At 37.7% G+C, this 11168-nt stretch overlaps 1 protein-coding gene across 4 annotated transcripts in view; it reads left to right on the top strand.

The window, feature by feature from the left end:
• LOC103137938 (voltage-dependent calcium channel subunit alpha-2/delta-2-like) overlaps nucleotides 1-11168 on the top strand; it is a 38014-nt gene that overhangs the window by 1661 nt on the left and 25185 nt on the right. For all 4 annotated transcript variants that reach the window (XM_016671650.1, XM_007551956.2, XM_007551981.2 and 1 more), the window contains exon 2: nucleotides 9013-9094. In XM_016671650.1, coding sequence (XP_016527136.1) covers nucleotides 9013-9094 — 82 coding nt within the window. The remainder of the gene's footprint in view (nucleotides 1-9012; nucleotides 9095-11168) is intronic.

Here is an 11168-nt window from a genome sequence, read left to right as displayed (position 1 = left end):
ATAGATAGATAGATAGATAGATAGATAGATAGATAGATAGATAGATAGATAGATAGATAGATAGAGCAAGCTGTGACTTTATTTTTAGGGTTGTGCTGTGGAAGGTGAACCTCTGCCCCAATTTTCAATATGCTGACTACTCCCAAGACTGCCTCGTGGAGCATCTGTCTTCCCAGTAGCTCTGACCAGATTCTGCTGGTCAGAGACCAGTGGACTTTTTCATTCACTCGTTCAGAAAGCCAGAGATGCTGAGTGCAATACTAATAGTTCTCCACAACTTTCTGTTAAACCGGCTGCTGTGTTTCTTGGTCTTCATGATGCTGTTTGTTCAATAATGTTCTCAGATAAACCAGTAAGGAATCCAGATTGATACTGGGATTAAATAACACACAGGTGAATAGTTATGTGACTTCTGAGGGGTTATGGTTTATTTGAGGGCATCAGTGGATACATGTGAATATTTTTGAATTAATGTGGTAATAATTAGATTTAGAAATTGTTTATGTGTGACCTATTTTTCAATATTAGATCTAATACTGTAAAATGAAAATGACAGACAATATACTCATTTGCATTAATTGAAAAAAAAATCTCCTTCATAATGTTAAAACCATACATAATAATGTATAAATCTGCTAAGCCTCAATAGGAGTTGTTGTGACTCAGGTATTGAGTGGTTGTTCCAATAATTGCAAGGCAGGAGCTTTTTGTTGAAATCAGATGCTTTAATTAGAATAAAATAGTTGTGATACCAGGATTTAATACATTTTCTTAATCTGGTGGAAATGTAACATTTAGTTCCTATGTCCCTCAAGCCCAAGGGCGGAAGTGCATTAGAAACAAAAAGTGACTCTGTTTTTCTTTTTAGAGTGGGCCACTTCTAAAAAAGTCATTGCAACAAACACTACAAAAACAATACAAACAAGATTCAAAACTCCTTTGTTTTGTGTTCTGGAGTGGAGATAAGGATTCCCCATTAACAATAATGACTGGAGCTGTAGTGAGATTACGGTGCTGTTGAGAGTCTGGAGATACAGAAGGATGCTCTGAAAAGAAGAGGTGTGAAAGTCAATAGAAACAGGACAAATATATTTGGGCTTGAATTATTGAGCATGAAGATGAAGGATTTTAACTATTGAAAGTGGACGAGTTCAAGTAGTTGAGATCGACCATTCAAAACAAAAGGTACTTCACAAAAAAGGTAGAAGAGAAGAATCCAAACAGGCTAAAAGAATTAGTAGATGGATGCATGTCAGAGGTCATTTATTAAAGAAAGATAGCAGCATCAGTGGAAGAATATGTTTTCAAAATGATAGTCATACTTGCTATGACATATGACAAACCTGGAGTGAGGATGCGCCGATCCACTGTTTTCACTTTCGATAGCGATGCAGTTACCTGAGGTTTAGTATCGTCCGATATCGATCGAATACAGAGAAACAGTGCAGTGAAGCAAACTACACACAGAGAGACATCTTATGAGATGCTGGATAAAAGAATAGTTTAGAGTCAGAACAGAGAAAGACCATCTGCAGGGGTTGGTTTCGAAAAGCATTATGCTCATCTAATAACTTATAATAATATTAATTTCCAAAATATTAGAAACCCAAATGCCAGACATAGCTGGAGGTAGGGCTACTTCTGTCTGATTATTAAAATGCATTTACAATAAGAACTAAAATTATGTCACATTTACAAGTGAACCTGTTTTAGATGCTGAGTTTTTACACATGTTGCCTGCCTGCTAAAATAACCCACTTGTGGGTTTTATGATGATATCACTTAAGTACAAAATGTGCGATGAATTTGTGATATTCAACACTGAAATGTTTGGAATTTAATTAATGACTTGCATAAAGATTTTTTTCATTAAATTAAGTCAGATCTCCTCTTTAGTTTTATCCCTATGTATGCTTTCAAGGTTTTAACTGTGCCTTTCTTTCATGTATTATTCATAACCAGATCTCCATCGCATTTTATTCCTAGAAAATAGGAAAAAAAGAGATTATTTTTTATCTTTTGACTATATACCCAGCCTCGGTGATCTGTCTCTATTGTAAAAAGCTTTATATTTAAAATGTTACAAAGATAACATCAGTGTATTTTGAGCGTATGATTGTGCTTTGTACAATTTTACAGTCATGTTCAGATGAAAAATGCCAGTGTACAAACTATTTTGACAGATAAAAACATTTAAGGTAAGGTAATTATTTTTTTATATAAGTAATTCGGCTGCAAGATATTGTCACAAGGCACAGAGTGGAGAACTCTTACGCAAGACTCAACAAAGTGGCATAAATTCACAAAGGCAGAGACAAGTCCAAAAATACAAGCTGGGTCACAACGACTTGAGCACAGCGCTAGGATTACAGCAAAGAATTTGAGATGAAGATGAACGACTAAGCGTGAGTTGGCAGATTGAGGTATAAATAGACAAACAAAGGAAGACAATGAGACATTGGTGGATATCGTTACGGTACGGCAGAGGCTGATAGCAGGTGGGAATCGCAGGAGGTGAAGTTGTCTGGAACGAAACAGGAAATGAGTGCCAAAATCAAACAGGAAGTTCCAAAAGAAAACAAAACCAGACACACAACTGCAAAACACTTCAGCAACACAGCTGGAGATGACAGATGTGTAATACTGATTCGGTTTCACTTGAGTGTAGGGTTTACACCTCCATTCTCAAAGTTATGGTATTGGAAGAAAATATAAAATAAAATAAAATTTAAAGCTGTAACTTTCATTTGTTTGATGTTATCTTTGAATAGGTCCAAATAAAAGCCACTAAAGCTAAAAGTACCAGAGGATCTGTCACTTAAAGTAAGCAACAACACTTGATGTTGTATTTCATTAATATGTTGCCAGAAAGAAAAATGAAATATTGCAATCATTCCTATCATGTTTTTTTTTTTTTTTTCAACAGGTAGCACCTGCCTTCAATCATTTCAATGAAATACACCATGAAAAACAATCAGGTCCAGCCCTGGTGCTTTTGCTCAAAAGAGCCACACCTGAGGTCCAGTAACATGTTCTGCCTCAGTCAACTCCAGAAAGATTTTCTCTGATTCTCCTAACCAGAGAAAATATTCGGTGGCCAACATCTGTGCGGACAGAAGCCTTTTTAATGTCAGAAGTCGCAGGAGAACACGCAGACAGGTTGGACATGCTGATAAGACAACGGTAGCTTAAAACAAACTCACAACCAAGCAGAGATGGGCAAAGAAACAAAAACATTTTACTCATGTGAAAGTTGCATTACTTCTAAATGTTTTCTTTTTTTCTTCTTTTTTTTAAGTAGGAATAAGATGTATGCAATAAGAGTAAAAAAACAGTGTCTGGTGAAAAGACTACTCTTGAACTTTGTGCTTCATCATAATTTTTATTTTTTGTATTTTGTTGAAGTAATGTGACCAGACAGATAAACATCTAAAATATGCGTAAGCCAGGATGTTATTACGTAATCCTGTAGATAATATATGCATGTTTGAACTGTGCAAACTGCTTCCAGGCTTAAGATGTACTGTATTATCTCGCCCTCCAAAGGTCATAGCAGACTCAGCAGATGCAATATAACATTAAAATAAGCTTGTGTTTATGCAAGAAATCACTTTATCACAGAGTGGATATGTTTGTCTACATGCCTGGTGCATCTGCTTCTTCTCACTCCCTTCAGGGGTCGCCACAGCAAATCATCTGTCTTCATTTAGTCCTCTGCATCCTCTGCCCTCACAGCAACTAACTTCATGTCCTCTTGTGCCTGGTGCAAGTTTGTCTAAAATGTAGCCAGTGAAGTAGCCAAAAACTGGAACCAAGTAAGATTTAATGTCACTTAACAAGAAGGAAAAGTGTCCTGCACTGGTAACTGTTCTTACCAGTATTTTTTTTTTTAATTTATTTTCCAACTCAAGTAAATGTAATAGAGTAAATTTTTCTCGTTACTTTGCATCTCTTTAACAAAGGTATGCAGAGTACCGTCTTTTTTGACGCAGATGGTCCACAGGAGCAGGAGACCAAACCAGACGTCACAGGAATCTGAGGGGGAAAATGCACACAAGCTAAAGAAAAAGACTGATAACAGATTGGAAAAATGTTGACTTATCTGATTCGTCTCAGTTTGAGCAATGACATTCAGAGGGTACGGTTAAAATGTTGTTCAACAGCATGAACACATGAGGGAATCTGGCTCTCTATCAACATTTCAAGCTTCTTCTGGTGGTGCAGTTGTGCTGGAAATATTTTATTTGCAGACTTTGGGCCCTGTAGCACCAACTCTGTAAACATCCACCCCTTTAAGACTGCAGTGCACCCATTTCCTTATGGCTCAAATCATCTTAATAAGCTCATTTTACTCTCAGTCTGTTAAGAGTACCTTTGAGCTGCGGTGGAGTGGGAGATTTATACCATGGACATGCAGCTGACAAATTATTCTCACACCTCTTTCAATCTGTGCCATCTAAAATTAATGCAGTTCTGGAAAAAAAGAGGTCCAACTCAGTACTAACCTGCACAGTTAATAAATTAAATAAAAGCATAGATAATAAAGTGGCTGATGAGGGTATATGTTCACACTGTTTGACTGCAAAACAACGTTGGTATGAGGTCTTGTGCTAATATGAGTTCTCTATGTGCGCATGTATTCTGTAATTCACATTTTGCATGTTGAGAGGCATATCAAAGGTGTAGCCCAGGGGCAATTACAGCTGGCTTCTTCTTTCTTAAATCTATTATTTATTACCCATTATTGAACTGTTCATTTTTATGTAACTCTTGCAGTTCAAAATATTGTCAGGAACCTCTGTTGGCCCCTGGGCTTTTATGCATTATAAATCAAGCCCTCGCTCAATAACGTGAACACCTCTCTGCAGTGTGACATGGAGTAGACCTACAGTTCTGCTCGCATGTCTTTTAATGAGCATCACACCTGAAAATAACAGTGGTATCTTGAAATGCTCCACAGATTCGGGTTAGAAAACTCAGTTATCATTTACTGAATGTTTTGATTTGATCAGCTAGTGTGGGCTGCACTTTCTTTGATCAACGCTTAACAACTAAACCTCATTATGACTGGGATGTTTTTTTTTTTTAAGTGTTATCCAGAAAATATTCAGTTTTGCTTCATATTGTGTTGCGAGGCGAAGGGAATGTTTTCAGCTGCAGATCTTTTTAGAGCATTCCTTGTTATTTTTCTCCTGCTGCCTCAGTCGCCTCGAGCTAAAGATTGTTTCACTTTTAAATCGTGCACTGCGAAGACAATCAGCTGCGTCTTCACAATGAGCATTGAGAGAGATAGAGTTAAAAAAAATATCCTAGGTTGAGTTTCACATTGCTCTCCTATTTTTGTCCTTTTTTGCAAAGAATGTAAAAAAACAAGAACACTGTAATAGAGCAAGTCTTCTCATGATCAGATCTGAACTTTTGTGTTGCAGTTCAGCTAGAATAGAAAATGAGAGGAGGGATGATTTGTAACATTCAAAAGGCTGTATCTTTCTGTGGAGATAGGCAGCAGAGAGAAGATTTGTGCCCCGTCTGACAGTAGGAACAAGCCCAGCAAGGCATTAATCCGTTATGTTGTCTTGTAACTCTGCTCCAAGCTGTCTGACTGATAATGAATCCACTCTCTGGGCACTTAAAGCAGCCGGGGTGATTCCCTGGCCATGCAGCTGCGCTTCCTGACTGAACTATCATAAAGTAAAAAGCTCAACTATGTTCACTTCTCAGTTAGGAAATAAAGGTCAAAACTGTGGAAGAGAACGACATTAGAAGGAGTTCTTCACCTGTACCGATGCAGGATCCAACATTCTCCATAACTGTGTTTTTGTTGAGGACAGAATGACAGAATCTGTCTTTTAAAACGTCTTTGTGTTTTCCTCTCTTCGTGGCTCACACCTCAAGATGATGTTAAATATAAAAGACGTGATTTCTTACACTGCAGGATTGTTCTGATTTGATGTGTAAAATGTGTGGGTTGCAGTGAAATTGCAGGCCACTGTAAGAAGTGCTGGTGCTCCTGCCTTATATATGAAGACAGCACAAATGAGCTGTGTGCATAAACTAAATGAGTGAGAATCTACTGAGTATTTTATGACTTTTACGTGTTACGTGTTTACAGATCCATGTTTGAAAAGTTTGAAATGGAATTTCATTCATAGCCTTGCCCAAGCCTTAGCTACCTTTTGCTGCAGCTGCAGTTGCAAATCTTTTGATTCTTGTCTTTTAAAGCTTTGCTCACAGATAGTGAGATGTTGTTTTTTTTTGGTCCGTTTGCAATCTTTCCACAGATATTTAATAGGATTTAGTTCTAGACTTTGACTAGGTCGTTCTAACACAAGTACGTTTTGTTTTATGCCATTCCAGCGTATAGCGACTCTAGCTATACTCTTTTTCATATGGTCCCCCAGTTGAGCTTATATTGCTTACAGCTTGTCCAAAATACAACGTCGGTCTATTAACAAACATCATAAGATGTGCGGCCATCACCCTGTTTTTTATTTTTTTTTACACTGGATTCTTATGCCAAATTAAAGAAGTGTTTGATTTGAGAAGCTTGTAATGTATTATTATTATTATTATTATTATTATTATTATTATTATTATTATTATTATTATTTCTTTTTATCATTTTGTTTTCTGTGAACCTTTTCAGTGCTATGATTTTTACTGGTCTCATTTGGATATCTTAAAGCACTTTATAAATCAATAAATTATTGAAGATGCTCAGTATTGTTGCAAATGGACTGAATTTAGACAGTGCTTTTGTAGTCCTACTGACTAATTAAAGCACTTTTCACTAGAGCTACATTTACCCAGACATAATTGCTAGCACACACACACACACACACATACAGTAGATAACTTGGCGTTAAGGACACATAAACATGCTACAGAGGAGTCGAGCAGCATTTCAATGGCAAGACGTCTACTCTTCCTATCGAGCCACAGCGTCCCAGTAGCAAGTTCCATACTTTTGTCCAAAGAAAAATAAATTGGCCTTCCACAACTATAGATTACCAAAATAGCACTCCAGGAATGGATGTCACATTGCCAGGGTGAGTCACAGGTTGGGCTTCACTTTTTCTGATAGGTTGGCAGACTATATGTACGGCGCTGCCAGTATTTTCAGACCTCTTGGGTGCCATGTGGCATTTAATGAGAAATATTTTCCATCTGGACGCCATAAAGGTATAACTGGGTGAGTGATGCAGTTCATGAGCCTCTACAAGATCTTATTTCAACCAATCACTGGTTGGTTTCCTGAGTCAGTTGAGCTTTTTTCCAACACAGGCTTGTATGGTGTACTGATGAGTAGCCAATTTATGAGTAAACAACTCAAACCTCAACAATTTTATGCTACATTTTGCATGCAAACACTCACAAGGTTTGATTTGGTCTATGAAACTAATATGCTTCTTTTACTACTCTGAGAAATTATACATGCAAACTCCTCACACCCGTGACTTCCTACTAAATACTTCACTGTAATTTTTTACACCAATGAATGTCTGTTTTAGAGTTTGTTCTCCATGCAAATTCATAAAGGAGTAAAGACCGTGCTATGAAGTTTATATCTCTTTCATATAAAGGTGAATCTGTAGGGCACATTGCTAAGTTTTGAGTTGCTTTACATGTCAGAAATCTTCTCTGATTGGCCAAACTGAAATCTCTGTCTTCACATTTTTAACAAGAACCCATACCACTCACATGTACTTCACTCTACCCCAAGTTAGAAATAACAAAGCCATTCGGACCCCAGCTTTTATTGAACATTTTTGGTGGATTCAGATTTCCTCCATTTTTGGTTGCTTCTCTCTGTAGGAAACAGCAGGAAACCTTTGTTATTGCAGAATTCTTTCTTTTTACCTCATAAACTCATTTTTGCACATTTAACCATGAGAACGCACCTCATCTGTTTTTGCACCTCATTTGCTTTTACTTCATATTTTGTGTCAAACATTCTTTATATCAAGGATACCCCGAGTAATTAAGTCAGTTTTTAAATAATTTCATTCATCAGGGAAAAATAAACCATTATGACTGCGAAAACTGCGAGTTTTTGCCGCCCTTCAGAGCAGCAACTGTCATCAACCATTTCTGATAATTGCAGCAATGAATCAGGTACATTGGTGTTGGGAGGACGAAACAAGGCCATGCCACAGTATTTCAGTCAGACTGAATTTTTAATTTACTCAAATCCAAAACATTCATTTCTGTTTTGAGAGGTGAACTTGGTGAGCTGTATTTATGGTTACATAAATTACAGCAAGTTGTTCTGGACTTGAACAGCAAAGAAACCTAAGAGCACCTCACTGCTACCGCCAAGTGTGACAGGATGTGCACCTCCCACAAACCTCTACTTTCACCCCATAAGTTCATATTTTCCTGAAAAGGCTTGGGGGATTATTAAGATGTTTTTGGTGAACTGCATTTTGGGGATGGACCTTTGTGCTTTTTTTTCTTTAGCTCAGGAAAGACTTTTTTTTTTATCCATACATATAAGTCAGCTAACCCTATTTAGTGGGGTTTTAGTGAATAAAGTTATAAAAATTCCTTTAAGTTTCTGCTGTTTTCTGATTTGTAATTTGGCTTATAAATCAATAATTAATTTTGCTCTCATAAATATGAATTGCGTGTTAATTGTTTCATCAGCAGCAGCTTTATTTATAAAGCACTTCAACCCAAGCCACATCAGAGATACTTTAGATAAAAGAAAACATCAGACACAATGACAAAGCAACACATTTACTTATTGCAGCTGCATATTTTTAGTGCCTAAATTGAGACTCTGAAATGGGCTACAGCATTAAAATCTACTTCACTGAAGGCATTTGCATAGTTTCGATTTGGGTAAATGAAGCACATTTTTAAAAAACTGTGTCTGTGCATCAGTCGTCATGTGAAACTGCTTGTTCTGATCCGTCTCTTGTCATTCCTGGGAGCCACCGACACACGTGTATCCAGTTAATCAGTTTTTCTTTTGCAGTGTGAAAGTCAGCGTCTGATGTTTATCCACAGGATAATGCACTGGGCCAGGCGGATCCAGCAGGAGATTGACAGAGCCTTTCAGCACATCACTGGAGTTCAGCAGCTGAAAGGGGTGAGTGTGTGTGGTTCGGATTCTTACTCATCACTGAGCAGCATAAACTCAGCACAACCTTGAATCCATTAAGCTCCAGAGCTGCATATGAATAGCTGCATTAAATACAACAAAACAATTACATTCTTACTTATTTATTCATTTCTTGTTTTCACGAGTGTATTTCTAGCCCATCTTGCAGAGCCACAAACGGCCAGTTGCAACAACTTTCTTTTAAATCTACGGTAGCCTCACATTTCTCGTCAACATCTTGGAATATTTTAGCTGCTTTCAGATTAAAAGCTTTGTTTTTCAGGTGGTGCAGCCAAATCTTGCTGACATTGTGTTTATTGTTTTCAGTAATTACCACTCTTGCACATATTTATGCAACGCTACAGTGATGCCTGGACACACGCCTACAGTGGTTAGATTTAGAATATTTGGCACTGCCCTTCATGATGTTTTGAGCTTATTAACTCCTACAGTCAAGCTTAGCAAATCAGAAATTGTTCTTCTGCAAGCCCCCCCCATCAGAAGTAGCTACTCTTTAAAATCTGCATGTAATGCATGTTGACATTGCATTATAGTAAACCGATTCCTAAACCTTCTTATCCTCTAAATTGATTTCAGCTTTTCATGGTGTTAACTACGAGCCATTTCCTGGAAATTAGACAGCTTTAGTAGCTCACAATATGACCACATTTTATAACAGTCAGAATATGATTATTATGGATCTTTCCAGCTTTGTTGGGACATCAGTGACTTTTTGCTTCAAGACCAGTTTTGCTGCCATTACTCCCCTGTCTATTGGAGAATAATAAAAAAGACAAAGTATGAGTTAAAACATGCTAATGCTTTAATTTAAGACCACCACCACAATCCTGGATGATCCTGCAGGACCTTTGAGAGTTCGCCATGTAACATCATTCTGTGTGTGCAACTGATTTTAGTATGCATACAACTCCTGTGACAATATTGCGTTGGTTCAATAAGACGGGACCATATTTGGGAATACATAACAGTAGTTTTGGCTTTTCCATGGTATATGTCCAACCAAGCTGGGTTAGTCATCGCAGAATAAGAAACAGTAGTTGCCCCATTGGCCTCAGGCCAGGTTTACAGTCTCTTCATGCTCGCACTGGGGTGGCAACACTCAGTCACCAAATTTACTGTAATGTTTTTGGCACTTCAACACAAATTAGTGTCACTCTGGCTGCAACAAAGACAGTCTCTTCAAGCTGCTGAGTCATACAATAGATGCTCTCATACAAAGGAAGCAAGTATCCCAAATACATGTCTCTTGAATATAGGGATCTTTGCATCAGCATGTGTAGCTAGTGGGATAAGAAGTAATGAGCATTGTAATATTTTATGGTTATAGAAGGACTCATAAAATAATGGTGAACTTGTAAGCTGATTTTATATGTGTAAGAAACGTTGTATCCTATAAATTATAAGCTTTCAAAGTGTAGCTTGAATTTTATCTGGATATTAAGTTAACCTTTGGAGGAATAATAACACATCTGTCCTCTAATCAGTGTTTTCTCTCCAAAGGATAAAAAAAAAACACAAATCCTGTCTATTTTTGTAGTTAAAGCATTATTTGAAATAATAGTCGGGGGGGGGAAATTGTTCGAGCTGTGCTAGAAATACATTCCCCATTTTTTTTTTTTTTCTTTTACTATGAAACTGCAGCTGAAGTCCCAGCTGGTGCTTACTCAGTTATTTAACATTTTCTGTATTTCACCTGATGGCGACGGTGGGGGCAGCTAAGGGGAAATGCCAACAAACAGAATCAGAGATTATATGCAAGAGGCCAGAGAGCCGTGCTCTGGAGAGATGTGTGGGGGCGTTGCCTCAGCGGAGAGCATCGCCACGAGTCCTTTTTGTTTGTGTCACTGCGAAGCAGATGGTCAGCCTGCAGTAAGACCTTGATGTGACACTCGCTTCTTCATTAAGTCCTCATTAATCTCCGCTTGCATCTGAAATACGCTGAATATGTTTAAAGAAAATCCTTATCCTGGCTTAGGAAGTGTTTCAAATAAAACACACACACACACACACACGCACACACACTAGGAACACCAGGAATAAA

Source organism: Poecilia formosa, unplaced genomic scaffold (genome assembly GCF_000485575.1).
Source record: "Poecilia formosa unplaced genomic scaffold, Poecilia_formosa-5.1.2 Scaffold2, whole genome shotgun sequence".
Taxonomy (NCBI): domain Eukaryota; kingdom Metazoa; phylum Chordata; class Actinopteri; order Cyprinodontiformes; family Poeciliidae; genus Poecilia; species Poecilia formosa.
This window is presented reverse-complemented; position numbering and strand designations above follow the sequence as displayed.